This window comes from Sorex araneus, chromosome 5, assembly GCF_027595985.1.
Source record: "Sorex araneus isolate mSorAra2 chromosome 5, mSorAra2.pri, whole genome shotgun sequence".
NCBI classification, from domain to species: Eukaryota; Metazoa; Chordata; class Mammalia; order Eulipotyphla; family Soricidae; genus Sorex; species Sorex araneus.
This window is the reverse complement of record NC_073306.1, coordinates 120490060-120507863: the sequence shown is the minus strand read 5'-3', so window position 1 is coordinate 120507863 and position 17804 is coordinate 120490060. Positions and strand designations below refer to the sequence as shown.

General features: G+C 42.6%; 1 protein-coding gene and 1 non-coding gene across 2 annotated transcripts in view; both read left to right on the top strand.

Moving 5' to 3' along the window:
- The window catches only part of RBL1 (RB transcriptional corepressor like 1), a 42963-nt gene that overhangs the window by 14445 nt on the left and 10714 nt on the right, over positions 1 to 17804 (top strand). The window contains exons 10-17 of the mRNA XM_004612502.2: positions 3770 to 3882; positions 5061 to 5164; positions 7505 to 7642; positions 8332 to 8496; positions 10999 to 11131; positions 11277 to 11537; positions 13349 to 13560; positions 16662 to 16838. Coding sequence (XP_004612559.2) covers positions 3770 to 3882; positions 5061 to 5164; positions 7505 to 7642; positions 8332 to 8496; positions 10999 to 11131; positions 11277 to 11537; positions 13349 to 13560; positions 16662 to 16838 — 1303 coding nt within the window. The remainder of the gene's footprint in view (positions 1 to 3769; positions 3883 to 5060; positions 5165 to 7504; positions 7643 to 8331; positions 8497 to 10998; positions 11132 to 11276; positions 11538 to 13348; positions 13561 to 16661; positions 16839 to 17804) is intronic.
- On the top strand, positions 1165 to 1368 carry LOC129405323 (small nucleolar RNA SNORA74). Its single transcript, XR_008630491.1, has one exon. It is a non-coding gene; the product is annotated as a small nucleolar RNA SNORA74 (small nucleolar RNA).

Below are 17804 nucleotides of genomic sequence, written 5' to 3'. Positions count from 1 at the left end.
TGTCTGTCTTTTTTTTTTTTATTATTCAGGATAAAACTCTGTCCCTGAATCAAAAAAAACTGTTTTATCCCTGAATCACCCATGTGGACATATGTTCTGCCAGTAAGCTACGACACTCAAACCCACACTGACTTATTTATTTCTAATATCATTTTTATTTTATTGTGGTAGTAGGAATCAAACCCAGAGCTTCACCCATGCAAAGCAAATTCCTCTACCACTGAGCTAGATCACCAACCCCTTTCTGTGCTCAGGAATTACTTTTTCCTTCCCATTTGTGGTTTGCAGTTACGTGGTGAATGGAGGTCACGCTCTTGGTTGCAGTACCTGCACACTTGGTTGTGGTGCTTGTACACATTTGGTCACCAGAGGTCACACACACTTGGTTGTGATACGAGGATCCTGGAGGTTGCACTCAGGCGTGTGGGGTGGTCTCAGGCTTGCATGGCTGGCACTTGATGTTAAACTATACACATACATTCAGTTTTGGTTTTTGTCTTCTTTTGGGGTGACCCAGCGGTGCTCAGGGCTTACTCCTGATTCTGTACTCAGGAATCATTCCTGGTAGGCTTGGGAAAACCATATGAGGTGCCAGGGATCGAACCCAGGGAAACCATATGGGGCCAGGGAATCTTGGCCCCATACAAGGCAAACACCCTATCCGATATACTTTTGCTCTGGTCCCCTTCCCCTTTTCTGTTGTTCTTACGTACGCTGGAGTAGATTGCTAGATGTCCATCAAATAGTTGCAGATGGTTCCTGGTACATGTTGATGGTATAACCATAAAATGGATTTTATTAAGTTGCCGAAGTAAAAGAGACATGTTGCCTGGCAATGATGGTAGAATTAACTCCCCCCCAGCCTTGCTCTTTCAAGGACGAACATGTTCGTCCTTCAGTACATATCGTGCTTGCTTATCTGTGTCTCTTTGCTTGAGGCTTTCCTCACTCTGGAGAAGTTTCATGTTCTATTTTTATATGTATTTCCTCTCTCTCCCCTCATGTCCTAAGTAAATTTTGTGCAGTAAAAACTAAATTAAAAATTTAGTCAGTGCAGAAAACATCTCCTCAGACACAGTGTCAGCAGGGACGTGATGGGAAAGGTGGGAAAGGAAAATCACCTGTGGAAAACAGTATACAGACTTCTTTAAAACTGAAGAATATTCCAGCAGTAGTCAGCTGTCCAGACACAATTATTCCTGTGATGGTGTTACACTGCTGGGAGAGAAATGCCATGTCTTCTTCCTCCAGTTGCCTGTGTCACTGTTCTGGTGGCTGCTGGCACTGGTGTAAGGCAGGGCTGTGCTTCCTTGAGAGTGTACTAAGCAATCGCTCTGGCTGCTTAGTTCTAGTCTGGGAGCAAACACTGTGAAAAAATGAATTTTAAAAATTGTTTAAATAACTGGAGGCTGGAGAGATAACACAGTGGGTGTGGTGCTTGCGTTTCGTGCATCCTACTTGGGTTCAATTCCCGGCACCCCCATTTGGTATCCTGAGCACGCCAGGAGTGATCCCTGAGTGTGGAGCCAGAAGTAAGCCCTGAGCACAGTCAGGTATGACTCCGTAAGTAAAAATAAAAACTAAGAAGAGAGTTTTTATAGGTTCCTCCAACCCTACTTCTTATGTTTCCAAAGAATGTAAAACATTCATTCATAAATAAGTGTGCATACCTTTGTTCATTGCAGCATACAATGTAATCGCCAGGATATGGAAGCGGCCCAAATACCAATGAAACATGAGTGGGTAAACAAGTTATGGTCTATATACATGATGAGATATTATGCAAGTATATGGAAGGATGAAGAGGGGTACACTGAAATAATGGTAGAAGTGGACACAGATGGAGGATGTGTTAGAACGTTGTAAACATTGGAACCTTAACATTATTGTTAATAACAGTACCTAAAATTAGAAATATATATATATGGTTTAATTTTTTTTTAAATTAAATCTTGGAGTTTGCTGTAACTTGGAACTGGAGGGCATCGTGTTATGTAAAGTCAGAGGTAAGACTACTACTCCAAGAGCTCATTCATCTGTGGTACAAAAGCAAAATAAGGAAAGGGACAGTATCTAAAGAGGACAAATGCTTGGCTCTATATGTGAAACTGAGGTTACCATGCAGAGGGTGTGTGGAGGTCGGTGGGGGAAAGAAGAACTGGACTAGAGGTGACACAGAGACTTAGCTGGAGGGTCCTGGGCACTTTGGTGGTAAAGGTGCAGTCACTTTCTTAACTCAGGTTTATTAGAGTATAATCCTCTTATTGTGCAGTCATGAAATTTGACAAGTCAATGTAGTTATAGAGCCTCCACACACATTGTCACAAGTCTGTCCTCTCCCACATTTGTGTCCCTTTGGCATCTGCCACTATGCCACCAGCTTCTGACAATCACTGATAGATTTTTTGTTTTATAGTTTTGACTTTTTTTTGACGGGGGGAACCTCCCATCTGAGGTTGGGGTTGCACCCTGTTGTCCTCAATAGACCCTCAATGCTGGGGATCAAACCCTTGACCTTGTGTATACCAAGTGTGAACTGCTTTGAACCATCTCCATGATCCCTGGTTTTGCCCTTTCTAGAATGTCCTACAAACAGAAGGACATAAAAACATCAAGGATACTGACTCTTCTGATAGTGACATTCCAAAACAGCTTGCCAGATGATTATATCTAAAGACTGTAGACTTGTTTGAAATAACTGTTCAGATGTGCAATAGAGTTTATAGCTGAAAATTGAACTTTAGGTCACTTAAGATCCAAATTAAGTTTTTGGATTTTCTTTGTCTTCCTCCTTCCCCTTCTCTTCATTTTTGTGATATTACAATGAAGATGAAAGGTTGCGGGCAGTGGTGCTTGTACATTTTGTAGTTGTACCACCAGGATCCTACATTCTGTTGCATTGTAGTTAAGTTGCCATATCTGTTTTCCCTAATTCAGGTTTATTAGAGTCTTATTCCTCTTACTGTACAGTTAGCTACTTGGCCGTGTTGCCTACCAAAGTCTGTATTCCATTTGCTTCTCCTGTTCCCAGGCTGGCCAGGGCTCATGCCTTAGATGAGACACACAGTTGTGGTGGTCACTGGGAGCCACGGAGGCATTCATACTGCACTTGCAGGGCTCACACTTTCTTCCCACATCACTTGCATCTTTTCAGTTGCACTGCTTGCCAGGGGTGTAGCCAGAAACCAGTTGTGACACTGAGGATCATGCAGCTGCCAGGATCACACTCTGAGAATGGGGAATATCTGTAATTTGAACTCATGAGTGTAAGCTTACAATGTGGGAACTCCAAGCACCTAATTTGTCTTCCAAACCCAAACAAACCAAAACCCTGACCCTCCCCTTTTTTTTTTCTAATTGTTTTTCTGGGTTGTTTATTTGATTTTATTTATTTTTATTTTGTTATTTTTTCCTGTCACCCCAGGTGATGCTCAGGGAACCATATGCTATGCCGGGGGTGCTGGAGAGCTTGTGCAGACTTTAAGGCTCTGGCCTTGCAGGTGGCTGACCATGGTTCTATCCTTCACCCCACATAGGGTCTCTGAGCACCAGGAGTGATCCCTGAGCACAGAGCTGGGAATAAGCCCGATGCTCTGCCAATTATAGCACCAAAAACTAAAACTTGGAAACTAAACCAGGCTCAGCCACATGCAAGGCAAGCACCTTACCCCGGTACTACCTTTTCAGCCTCCAAACTAGGTTTTGAAATTATTTGTAATTAATTTCAAATAGAAATGTCAATAGTCTGGGTTTATCTTATATTTTGTAGGGCTTGCATGCGTAATCCTATGGAAAACATTATGAAAATAGTGAAAGGAATAGGAGAGACTTTCTGCCAACATTATACTCAAGCAACAGATGAACAGCCAGGATCTCACATAGGTAAGAAGATAAAACTAAAATTGACACAGCATTAAAAATAGCTTGTCAGGGCCAGAGTGATAGTATAGCAGGTAGGACATTTGCCTTGCACATGGCCGACCTGGGTTCAGTCTCCATCATCCCTGATGGTCTCCGGAGCATTATGAGGAGTAGTAATTCCTGAGTGCAGAGCCAGGAGTAAACCCTGAGCATCACCAGGTGTAGCCCAAAAAGCCCCCTCCCCTAAAAATTAGAAATTCATGATTGGTTTTTTTCTTTTTGGATTTGCAGTGCTGGTAATTTATGTGCTCTACCACTTGAGCCATATCCGTAGCATTCCGCTGTTCTTTTTCATTGTTTGATTATTTTTGCTGTTGTTGTTTGGGGACCACACCCAGCTGTTTTCAGGGCTTACTCCTTAGCCTTGTTCTCAGGGATCACTCCTGGGCAGTGCTCAGGGAGACCATATGCAGTACCGGGGATTGAACTTGGGTCAGTAGCATGAAAGGCAAGCAGTCTTTCTCCCCTCAACCCTGAATGCTATTCCTTTTTTTTTTTTTTTGGCGATGCACAGGAGTTTCTCCTGGCTTTGCACTCAGGAATTAATCCTGGAGGTGCTCAGGGGACCATATGGGATGCTGGGAATCAAACCTGGATTGGCCTCATGCAAGGCAAACACCCTACCCGCTGTGCTGTCACTCCAGCCCCCTGAATGCTATTCTTTTTTTTGTTTTTGTTTTTGGGTCACACCCGGGGATGCTCAGGGGTTACTCCTGGCTCATGCACTCAGGAATTACTCCTGGCGGTGCTCGGGGGACCATATGGGATGCTGGGATTCGAACCTGGGTTGGACGCATGCAAGGCAAAAGCCCTACCGGCTGTGCTATTGCTCCAGCCCCCTGAATGCTATTCTTAACATAAACAGTTTACTCTTTTTTTTTTTTTTTTTTTTTTTTTTGGCTTTTTGGGTGACACCTGGCTCAGGGGTTATTCTTGGTTCTGCACTTGTGGTGCTCAGGGGATCAGTTGGGATTCTGGGGAATCAAACCTGGGTCAGCTGCAGGCAAGGTAGGGGGTCCTGTCTGCTGTACTATCAATCTGCCCCCAAATGGTTTACATCTATTTTCATTTGTACCATTTGTTCTTCGGTCCTAAATAGCTACATCTCATTAACACATTTCCTTTCATTTTTCCTCTAGACTTTGCTGTAAATAGGTTAAAACTTGCAGAAATTTTGTATTATAAGATATTAGAGACAGTGATGGTCCAAGAAACACGAAGACTTCATGGAATGGATATGTCAGTAAGTAAATCCACTCTCTGAGCCTGGGACTAGTGTGTGGAGAGACTGTAATACACTGTGGAATCAACTGCTACTAGCAAATATAGCCATAGTCATTGATACTGGTTTTCATTGACACACCTAGAGCTTGAGGCAAAATGTTAGATTAAAACCTTCTTTAGTAAACTATCAGCATCCTTTCCCAGTTTTTGTCATTGTCATAGTTGGGGTTTTTTTGTTGTTGTTTTAATTTTATTTTTTGTCTAGCTTGCTAATAATAAAATACCCAGACTATTAATCCAACTGGTATTTGTCCACTTCTCTTAGGGATTAGGGTAGTATGCATTATTGCTGGCTTTTTTGATTGATTTTATGTTAGTAAGCAGTAGAGAGACCTCTCCTGACTTTATGGGTCTCAGAGTTGATTTTTTGGGCTGCTCCATGCTGGGACTACCAGTACTACACCTAGTGGTGCCCCACAGGACCTGCTGCAGTGGGGCTCAAACATGTGGCCTCTGCATGCCACCGTATGCTCACACCCTTTGAATTATTTTTCCTGCCCTCACGTGAGTGGCTTTAAAAAAAACTCTTGGTGGGTGGGGAGCGAGAGAGATAGTACCTTGGGTTAAGGTACTTACCTTGCATGCAGCTGACCTGGGTTCAATCCCTGGCACCACTTCCCCAAGCTCTGCCAGTAGAGCCAGAGCACAACCAGCTATGACCTAAAAGCAAAAAAAAAAAAAGATTTTTTTTTTCTCAGGGGACTGGAGAGTTAGTACAGAGGTTAAGACACTTGCCTTGCATGTGGTGTTGGTTTCAGCCACCTAGTAGTAGCCAAGAGCCAGGGCTTACTCCTGGTTTATACTCAAAAATCACCCCTGGAATTATTTAGGGGATCCATATGTGATGCTGGGGAGCATATCAGGGTCTTAACCTCTGTACTATCTCTCTGCCCCTCTAATAAGTATGTAAAGAAGTCGAACCATAATTTTTTGTTGATGTTGTTTCATGGGATACACCCAGCAGTGCTCAGGGGCTACTCCCAGCCCTGTGCCTGGGGGTTGTGCTTGAAGAATCACGCGCCAGTCTTCTGCCTGTAAAGTATGCATTCAGCCTATTGAGCCATCTTTATGACCCCTAAAGGAATCTTTGTAAATGGTCTAACCTATTGTGCGTGGGGAGATGGGTCAGAAGGCTGGAGCATATGCAGCCCTGAGTTTGGTCCCTTGCCCCACCAGGGATACCTGCTGTACCACCAAACCTCCCCAACCCGAAGCACCATTGGAGGCAACCCTGGTGGATGGCCCCAGCACTGCCATGTCTAATCAGCTCTGTGTGACAGAATTGTCAGGCTCTCGCTGCCTGGCTGCCTGTCTCTGGGAATGGCCCCTGTGCCCACAGCACTTATGGAGAGACCTACAAAATTCCTAACACAATTTGTCAAATATAGGATTTTACCGTCTCTTCTCCCTCTCGGCATGAAGACATGAAGCTTTTTTATTTTTTCTTGCTGGGTCAAACCCAGCGGTGCTCAGGGGTTACTCCCAGCTCTGCACTCAGGCATTACTCCTGGCGGTGCGTGGGGGATCATTTGGGATGCCGGGAATCGAACCTAGGGGGGCCGTGTGCAAGGCAAATGCCCTATCCGCTGTACTATCGCTCTGACCCCAACATGAAGTTTTCTGACCTTCAGTTACAGTAAGAAGAGATTGATTTCTAGGAGTATTTCATAACGAATAAATACCCCTTTGGTATTTTATTTTACCCTAGAAACTTTTTTCAGAGTTGGTTTCCCTTGTTCTTGGATTCTATATGTTTTTCTTTGATGATTACCATAAAATCTGATAGAACACATGCTCCTGAAACTTTCTGGTAATGAAGTAAAATTTCAAATTTGTCTAGTTTTGGGATTACACCCAGTGGTGCTCAGGGCTTACTCCTGACTCTGTGCTCGGGGATCACTTCTGACAGGGCTTGGGAGAACCAGCTGGGGTGCCAGGGATTGAACCCAAGTCAACCACTGGCAAGGCAAGCACCGTACCCGAGGTACTATCTCCAACCCCTTGTGGTATTATTCTTTGAATCCAGGTCAACCCCTCACAAGGCAAGCACCCTACCCACGGTACTATCTCCAACCCCCTGTGGTGTTATTTCTTATCTACTTTGATTTTCATAGTGCATTTAATAAACAGACAATAAATTTTTACGTGGAAAAGCAACACAAGAGATAAGCAGCAGATGAGATGCATGTTCAAGAAAGAACATAGGCTTGAAGATCAGAAGCCTCTGTGTCTTGTTTATAAAGTATCATTGGCTAAAATTGCTGAAAAATATTGAACTCCAGTTTTTATCTTCTTCAAGGTTCTTTTGGAGCAGGATATATTCCACCGATCCTTAATGGCATGTTGTTTGGAAATTGTGCTCTTCGCCTATAGCTCACCTCGTACTTTCCCCTGGATTATTGAAGTTCTCGATTTGCCACCATTTTACTTTTATAAGGTGAGATAAAAGGAAAGTTCTGCTATGGCATTCTGAATCGCTCCTGTTCAGTTTACTCTGCTTTTGTTTTGTTTCCAGGCCTCCCCTGTCTGTGTTCAGGGCTTACTACTGGTTCTGCACTTAAGGATTCTGTCTCTCCAGCCTCCTAAAAGTTTTTTTTTTGTTTGTTTGTTTGTTTGTTTTCTTTTTGGGTCATGCCCAGTGATGCACAGGATTACTCCTGACGCTACACTCAGGAATTACTCCTAGTGGTGCTCAGGCGACCATATTGGATGCTGGGAATTGAACCCGGGTCAGCCTCGTGCAAGGCAAATGCCCTATCTGCTGTGCTATTGTTCCAGCCTCCTCTTAAAGTATTTTTAAGGGTGGAGCAATGGTCGAGCAGTTATGGTACTTGCCTTGCACACGGCCTACCCTGGTTTGATTTCCAGTGCCCTATATGGTTCCTTGAATCCCACAAGGAGTGATCAATGAGCACAGAGCTGTGAGTAAGCCCTGAACACCACAGCGTTTGGCCCCAACAAAACAAAATATTTTTAAGACTAAATATTAATGTCATGGAATTACAGTTCAAAAATATCTTTGATTCTGTATCATTAATGGTACTGAAACCTAGTCCTAGTCATAATTGCAGCCTAGTGTGGAAATGACTGCTTAACAGTCACGTTACCCTCTTTTCTGATCTCCAGGTTATTGAAGTGGTGATTCGCTCAGAGGAGGGACTCTCCAGAGACATGGTCAAGCATCTGAACAGTATTGAAGAACAAATTTTGGAGAGTTTAGCATGGAGCCACAATTCTGCACTGTGGGAGGCTCTTCAGGCTTCTGCAGACAAAGTTCCTACATGTGAAGAAGTGAGTCAGGATGAGGCTGATAAGCCTGTCATTTTACAAGTTGACTTTATATTCATCAATCATACAGTTCACCTGCTTAAAGAATACAGTTTTTAGCATAATCACAGGTACATACAACCTTTACCATAGTCGATTTAGGGACACACTCATCACCTCAGTAGAAACCAGATTCTTATGTGTCACTGCCCTATAGCCCATCATTTTCCTAACTGTAAGCAATCAGTAATCCACGTCTTTTTCTCTTTCAGGGTCTATTCTTGACCTTTTATAAATGAAATCATATAATATGTGATCTTCTGTGACTGGCTTCCTTCACTTAGCATGTTTTAAAGGTTTAGATATCAGCAGTTTGGGCTTTTATAATGTTCCATTGCATGATAAACCACTATTTACCCATTAGCCAATTTTATGACATTTTGAGTTATTACTTCCAGTGAATAGTGATTCACACACAAGTTTTTGTGTGGGCATGTTTACGGTTCTCTTGAGTAAGTGTGGAATTGCTGGGGTCATGTAGTAACTGTTGAAGCTTTAGGCAAACTTCAGATTGTTTTCCAAAGTGACTATACTATTTAACATTTCCATCATTGATCTATGAAAAGTACTTCCTCCATATTCTGTTCAACCTGTCTTTTTTTTCTCTCTTTTTGGGTCACACTTGGCGATTACAGTAACGGGTTACTCCTCCTGTCTCTGCATGCAGGAATTACCCTGGCGGTGCTCAGGGAACCATATGGGATTCTGGGGATTGAACCCGGGTCAGCTGCGTGCAAGGCAAAGGCCCTACCTGCTGTGCTATTGCTCCAGCCCCCAACCTGTTTTTTTTTTTTTTAAATTCTATTCTATTTATCTAAGGAGGCAAGAAAAAATGTTTTTATTTTATTTTCCTTATGACAAGTGATGATGTTTAACATCTTCTCGTGTACTTTATGGCCATTTGTATATTTCTTTGTTTTGGGGACTTAGCCCACTGTGCTTATAATTTACTCTGGCTCTGTTCAGGAACCATTCTTAATGGGCTCAGGGGACCATATGTGTTGCTGGAGATGAAACCCAGGTAGGCTACATACAATGTAAGCACCTTCCCACTGTACATTCTCTCCAGCCCCCATTTGTATATCTTCTTTAAAGAAATATCTGTTTAGATCCGTTACTCCTTTTTTAATTTGGTTGTTCTGATTATTGAGTTATAGGAATCCCATCTAGTTTGATGTTTTCTCTCATTCTGTGGATTTTTTTTTTTTTAATTGGAGGTGTGTGCCCACATCAGCAGTGCTCAGGTGTTCTGGTTTTGCACTCAGGAGTTAGTCCTGGTGGAGCTCAAGGAACCATATCGGGTGCCAGAGATCAAACCCAGTCGGTTGTTTACAAAGCAAGCACTCTACCCATTGTACTGTCTCTCTGTTCCTTCATTCTGTGGATTTTAATGTCTTAAGTATATTTGGAACACAAGCACTTTCATTTTTTTATTTTACATTTTTAATTTTAATGATGTCCAATGTTTTCTTGTACTTTTGGTATCATATCTAAGAAATCACTAATCCCATTATTTAATTTTTTTAATGTTCATATAAAGGATTAAATTTTCATTTAATAGCATTTAGAATTCATTCATTTTTATTTTATGTATGTATATTTTTTTGGGGTTTGGGCTCATACCCAGCAGTCCTCAGGGGCTTAATCTTGGCTCTGTGTTCAGGGACCATATGAAATGCCAGAGGTCAAACCCAGGTCAGTCAGGTACAAAGCAAGCACCCTACCCACTGTAATCATTCCAGCTTCTAGCATTTAGAACTTGGAAAGTAGGGTATTTTTAATGTACACAAATCACACATTTATCAGTTTAGTGGTTTAGAGAAATAGTTTGGGGTTAACACACTTACCTTTCAAGCCCCCAATGCAGGTTTGATCCACAGCACTCCATATGGTCCCCTGAGTATCACCAGGTGAGACTTCTGAGTGTAAAACCAGGAGTAGCCCCTGAGCTCCACATAAAAAAAATTCCATCACAGGGCTGGAGAGATAGCACAGTGGGTAGGGTGTTTGCCTTGCATGCGGCCGACCCGGGTTCGATTCCCAGCATCCCATATGGTCCCCTGAGCACCGCCAGGGGTAATTCCTGAGTGTAGAGCCAGGAATAACCCCTGTGCATCGCCAGGTGTGACCCAAAAAGCAAAAAAAAAAAAAAAAATTCCATCACAGTGCCAGAGAGATGGCTCAAAGGACTAGAATACATGCTTTGCATGCAGGAGGGTCCCCCCCCCCAAAAAAAAAAAAAAAAAGTTTTCATCAGTGGTTGTATATATACACATATATATTAGTGCTAGAGTATATGTGTAGTATGTGTGGGACTCTGGGTTTTACTCTTGGTACATACTCAGTTGAAGAGGATGTTTTATTCTTGGTGTTTGGATCATTCTCAGGGGCTATTTCTGGCCATTTATTAACTTTCATAGTTTGTATTAGTTTGTCTGGATATAAATTAGAGTTTTTTGTTTTCAGGTAATTTTCCCAAGTAACTTTGAAACGGCAAATGGGGTAAATGTACAAGGTCATCTTCCTATGATGCCAATGTCTCCTCTAATGCATCCAAGGGTCAAAGAAGTTCGTACTGATAGTGGGAGTCTTCGAAAAGGTATGTTCAGCACTGAAAAATAAGATAGTATTGTTCAGAGTTAGTGCCTGGATTAGTAATTTAACTATTTGTTGAATGAGTGGATGTGATTTATTATTTTGGAATTCCTGTCAAATATTTTTTAATTAATGTTTCTCGTTATTAGATATGCAACCATTGTCTCCAATTTCTGTCCATGAGCGCTACAGTTCTCCTGCTGCAGGGAGTGCTAAGAGAAGACTTTTTGGGGAAGAACCCCCAAAGGAAATGCTTATGGATAGGATCATGACAGAAGGAACAAAATTGAAAATTGCTCCTTCAAGCATTACTGCTGATATATCAATTTCACCTGGACAGAGTCTTCTGACAATGGCCACCACCATAGTAACAGGGACCTCAGGACAAAAAGTCACCATTCCATTGCACGGTAACATTTTATTTCTTTTTATTTTCTTGAGTTGGATAAATTTAAGGAATTTCTTACTAGATTTGATCACAGAGTCTTTGTGATCCAGTATTTTTTTCTTTGAACCTATACTATTTTTTCCTTCTTAGAGCAGTTTTAGGATTACAGCGAAATTGGGTGGAAGGTACAGAGATTTCCCAGTTTCTCCTGCTCCCTACCTGCATCATCACACACTAGTGTGTTACACCTCTAACAGTGAGCCTACAGTAACATAATCAATTCCATTAGGTTTTAGTTCACTATTAGTATTCAGCTTTCTGTGTATTTAACAAATTTACAATGGCACATATCCATCAGAATAGTTTACTACCCTGAAAATCCTCTGCACTCTAGCTTTTGTTTTAAACATACACTATTGGGTTTTTTCCCCATTATATTACCTAGTAACTTCACTTAGGATTTCTCTTTGGGAGTGGGTAGGGGCAGGTTTGGATTTTTGGATCAAACCTGCTAGTGATCAGGGGTACTCCTGATTTCAAGCTCAGAAATTCCTGATGTTGCTCAGGAGACCATGCCAAGCATGTTTTCTGCCTATTGAGTTTCCTCTATGGCCCAGAATTTTATTTTTGTATGTGAGCTTTATAAATGAGTGCTTTAAGTACTTTTTTTATTGATTCAGCCATCTCCTTAAGAGCTAAAAGCAAAAAATTATTGTCCTACTGAAGATAGAAAATAATATTATCATAACCTTGGAAAGCTGTGTTTGTAGCTTCCTGTCTTTTTTTAGCATTTCTATTTTCTTTTGGGGGTATTCTCCTGGGAGCTTCTGCATCAAACCCAGGCCTCCTACATGTAAAGCATGTGGTCAATCCATTGAGTGCTCTCTCTCTCTCTCTCTCTAGCCCTTCGAGCTATTTTGGCAGGGGTGAAGGGCCACACCTATAGGTACTCCTGGTTCTTTGCTTAGGGACCACTCCTGGCAGGGCTTAGGAACCCATGTGGGGTATGGGGTGCTTGGGATAGAACTTGGGTCAGATACATGCAAGGCACGCACCTTACTAGCCATACTGTCTCTCCAGTCCCTTCCTTCTACTATTATTTTTAAGTTTATATATAGAAAAATAAAGTTGACAACTTATACTGCTTATATCTAAAACAAAGAATTTTTTTTTAAGTTTTTTTTTTTATTATAACACCATGCTTTGTGAAGTTGTTTACAATACAGTTGTTTCAGGCATTTCAGTGTCCCACCAATCCCATCATCAGTGGGCTCTTCCCTCTGCCACTATCCCCAGTTTCCCACACACCACCCCAGTTTTATTTCATGTAGTTTGTTACAATATAAAAGCAAATGGAATTATCAAAACTTGAATCAGTAATAGTAAATTTTTAATAATTGTTACATCTCACAATGATTTAACTAAAGTCTGAGGATTTACTGGGCTGGTTAGTGCTAGTTGAGCGTTCTGTGTTATTGGTTAGGCTCATTGAGTTTGGTGGGCTTCTGTGCAATGTTCCTATCAGATTTGCTGTGATTTTACTGGGCTGACAGTAGTATGAAGTTTTGAGGTGTTCAAGAGTTACAAATCTGGAATGATTTGGTGACTGGGCAGTTTGGTAAGGTTTAGATGTGGAGCTGGGCCATTTCTATGTTGGAAGATGTTGGATATGACTGTGGGCTGCTGTGCACTCAGGCAGAAAGGGGAATGGGCTCACCACTATTCCCAGAAGGCCCCAAAGTTCTCAGCGCAGACCTGGGAAGATTATATGGTATCATTGAATTTGGTTCTTTTGAAGATGTCTAAAACTTTGAATCTTGCGTTTGCATTCAGGTATTGCAAATGATGCTGGAGAAATCACACTGATACCAATTTCCATGAATACAGCCCAGGAATCGAAAGGCGAGAGTCCTGTATCTCTTACAGCTCAGTCATTAATTGGTGCATCTCCAAAACAAACTCAGTTAACTAAAGCACAAGAGGTACATTCAGCTGGAATAAGCAAACCAAAGAGAACGGGATCCTTAGCACTGTTTTATAGAAAGGTATGTGTGTGTCTGTCTTGACAATTCTCCCTTGGACCACATCTGGTAGTGCTTTGGGGCACTCCTACTGTGCTCGGGGAACCATTCGGTTCTGGGGATCAAAACTGTGGCATACAAAATATACACCATGGGGGCTGGAGCGATAGCACAGCGGGTAGGGCGTTTGCCTTGCACGCGGCCAACTTCGAATCCCAGCATCCCATATGATCCCCTGAGCACCGCCAGGGGTAATTCCTGAGTGCAGAGCCAGGAGTAACCCCTGTGCATCGCCAGGTGTGACCCAAAAAGCAAAATAAATAAATAAATAAATAAATGACATGTGATTAAAAATAATTTAAAAAAACAAAACAAAATATACACCATGGCTTTGGGGCCAGAAAGATAGTACGGCAGGTAAGATACTTGTCTTGCACACAACCAAACAGAGGCTGATATACAGCATCTCATATGACCCCCTGAGCACCACCAGGAATGATTCCTGAGTGCACAGTCAGGAGTAAGCCCTGAGCATCACTGGGTGTGGCCCCAAAACGAAATATATGCTACCTATCTCTTTGGATCATCTCCCTGACCCATTTCTTTTTTTTTTCTGTTAAGTATGTTTGTTTTCCTTTCTGGGGTACACCCAGCAATGCTGGGAATTACTCCAAGATTGGTGTTTGGGGATTTTCCTGGAAGTGCTTGGGGGAACTTCTAGTGCCAAGAGTCCAACCTTGGAGCTAGAGTGATAATACAGCAGGTAAGGTGCTTGCTTTGCACGTGGCCAACCCAAGTTTAATCTTGGCACCCCATATGATCCTCTGAGCACCACGAGAAGTGACTCCTGAATGTTGCTCTTTGCCTCTTTTAGGGGAAGGACACAGGGTCTATTATAGCCTAAGGAGTCAGCTCTTAGCCATATGGTTCTGGAGGCCTCTGGAGCCACCCCAGCAGTGCTTTCAGGCTTTTTTGAGCCAGGGATTGAACTCATATCCAAGGGTCACATATCCAAGAAGGGCCCCTAGGTTACCATTCCATAAAATTGTAGAACATAATGTTCCTTTAGATCCTGAACACAGAGAAGCAACGGAAGATAACTTATCTCTTGGAACCCTCCTCCAGATTCTGGAGCCCAGGAAGAAAATAAATCTTTCATTCTTTCAACAGGCATTTATTGACTTCATATGCCTGTACCACACCCCCTTCCTGTTTTGTTTTTCTCAGTAGCATCCTTGGCCTCATCCACTGTCCCATTATTTCACTTAATAGAGAGGAGTTCATTATCTTCCCCTCCTGGAATGTGAGGGAAGGAGGGGCAGGGATGATGCAAGGGACTCGATGGGGTGGCTGCCAGCACAAATTGAGAGGTGCCCCATGCCACAGTCATCAGAATAAGGAGGGCTGATACTCACCGGCCATCTGCGGGTGGGAGATCAATTGGCATGGTCTTTGTGGAGTGCAGACACCCCCATTTCTGTCACCATTCCAATGCATCCTCTTCGCTCCTCCACTGCCTATGTGACTTTCTAGCTAAAAGCAATGTAGGTAGAGTGAGGTAGAGAGGAATTGTATCAATGGGTTTGGACCTGGGTGTGTAGGGGGGTGTGTGTGGTGGGACTGGCCATGCCATTGGCCATCCGCTGGGGCTGGTGGGCTCTTTTCCTACTGATATTCTATGATAATTAATAATATATGAGCACTGAGGACTTCATATGTTATTGAGTAAAGGTGCACATTGAAAACAGTGCACATAGCTTCTTGCCATGTGCGCGAAAAATGGGACTGAAGTCTGTGTGTCTGTGCTTCAGACCTCCCTAGAAGGACCCACCTGGACCCTGTGGTACCTGAAGGAGGGGAGCTGGCTGGAGAAAAGAGGAGGGAGGCCTAAATCTGGCCTTCAGTCTAACCTGCATTTTATGCCTCAAACTTTGAAGTCCGAAACTGACTAGAATGCAGAAAAGCTGGAAAGCACAGCGGGTAGGGCGTTTGCCTTGCACGCGGCTGACCCGGGTTCGATTCCCAGTATCCCATGTGGTCCTTTGAGCACCGCCAGGGGTAATTCCTGAGTGCAGAGCCAGGAGTGACCCCTGTGCATGCCAGGTATGACCCCAAAAGCAAAAAAAAAAAAAAAACCAGATTTGTTCTACAAACTACTTTATTCTCTGTTATACATGCTTAATTTCCTCCCATAAATAAAAAGTAAAAGAAAATTATGAAATAGGAAGAAAAAATTATGAACACAAAATGATGAATTCGTAATGGTCATGCTTCATGTATATCTTACATGTAAATCCTACGTGTTATTATGTTTAATGGCTTTTGTTTTGGTTTGAAGGCCATGTCCAGCCATGCTCAGGGCCCGTGGCTTTCTTTGTGCTTTCGAGACACACATTGAGATGCTGGGTTTCCATTGTGGTTCAAGGGCTCCTGCGTGCAACCTGTGCACGCAGCCAGTTGAGTTTGTTGTTGGGTTTGGTCCTAGCAACACATGGTCCCTCTAATGCTTCTTGGGATGACCTCCAAGAAATGTGCTGAAAGAACCCCCCACCCCACCCCAGCATTCCCAGATCAGGCCTCCTAAACAAAAAAAATATTGGGGGGGGACTGCTTGGGCCATACTTGGTGAGGCTTAGGGCTTACTCCTGGCTCTGTGCTCAGGAACCACTCCTGGTGATGCTGCTTGAACCCTTGTACTATCTGTCCAGCCAGAAAAAAGAATTTTTCAGACAATTTTTTTTCAAAGATACTTTTGCTTTAATATTATTTATTCTTCAGCCATTGCAGTAACCTAGTACTATAGAATAGAAATTTTGTAAAATTTATCAATGGTCTTAGCTATTTGCTAATCTTCTGGAAGCCCAAGTTCATGTTAAGACAAATTCTAGGACCAGAAATAGTATAGCAGGTAGGGGACTTTCTTTGCATGTGATTAACCCTGATCAATCCCCAGCACCCTGAGCACTCCAAGAAATGATTTCTGATCATAGCCAGATATGGCCCAAAATCAAACAAAAAAAGAACATATGGTTCTCAAAAATAAATGCAGTTTTTTTAAATTTTTCAAAAGAAAAACTTTAGAAATTGCCTATATTTTTGCTTCAACGTGCTATCTTTCATCTTAGGTCTACCATTTGGCGAGTGTACGCTTACGTGATTTATGTTTAAAACTGGATGCTTCAAATGACTTACGAAGGAAAATATGGACATGTTTTGAATTCACTTTAGTTCATTGCCCTGATCTAATGAAAGACAGACATTTGGATCAGCTCCTCCTTTGTGCCTTTTACATCATGGCAAAGGTAAAAGAAAAAAAAAGTTTTAATTCTATAACTTGGGGAGTGGGGTGCTGGTTTGGGTCACACACAGTGGTGCTCAGGGATTACTCCTGGCTCTGCACTGGCGAATCATTCCTGTGATTCCCCAGTACAGACCATATGGGGTGCTGGACATTGAACTCAAGTCAACCACATGCTAGGCAGGCACCCTATGTGCTGAGTTCTCTCTGGCCCCTAATTACTGTAACATTTTAATTTCTAAAGTAGCATTATCATGTTCTTCAAAATTCTGGGTTTGCTTTGTTGGTTTGGGGGTGTTTGTTTCTTTGGTTTTGGGTTTTGGTTTTGTTGTTTTGGGGGGCCATCCCGTGGTTCTCAGGGTTTATTCCCTGCTCTTGGCTCAGGGATCACTCCTGACAGTGCTTACAGGACTGTATGCAGTGGCCAGGATCAAATCCAAACCCAGATCAGCTGCACACAAGGCCTGCGCCCTACCCATTATACTCTCGTCCCCCGGCCCTGGTTTTGGGGCCTCATCAGGAAGTGCTCATGCTAACTCAGAGCTTAGGAGTGGAGCCTAAGGCCTTCTGCATGCAAAACATGTATATTAACCCTTTATCTATCTCCCTACACTGTTCTTTAAAATTCTGATACATGTAAAAAAATTCCTGACAATTTTCACCACACTGACAAACTAACATAGGTTTTGATTTTGGCCTTAGAGCTATACCCTGATGATCTCAGGAGCTGCTCCCAATTTATTGCTCAGGGAACAATAAATTGCTCCCAATTTATTGCTCCAGGGATCAAACTAGCATGACAGCCCTTTAAGCCAGCTTTCTTCAGTCTTCTTAGACCTACTGACCAGCATCTGTCTTGCATAACAGTTCACAAACCAGCAGTTGTAACCAAGGTAGACCAGTGATCTGCTCCTTGCTAAGTACTCAGTGTCATTCCTGGTGGTGCTCAGGGGACTGTGTGGTACTGGAA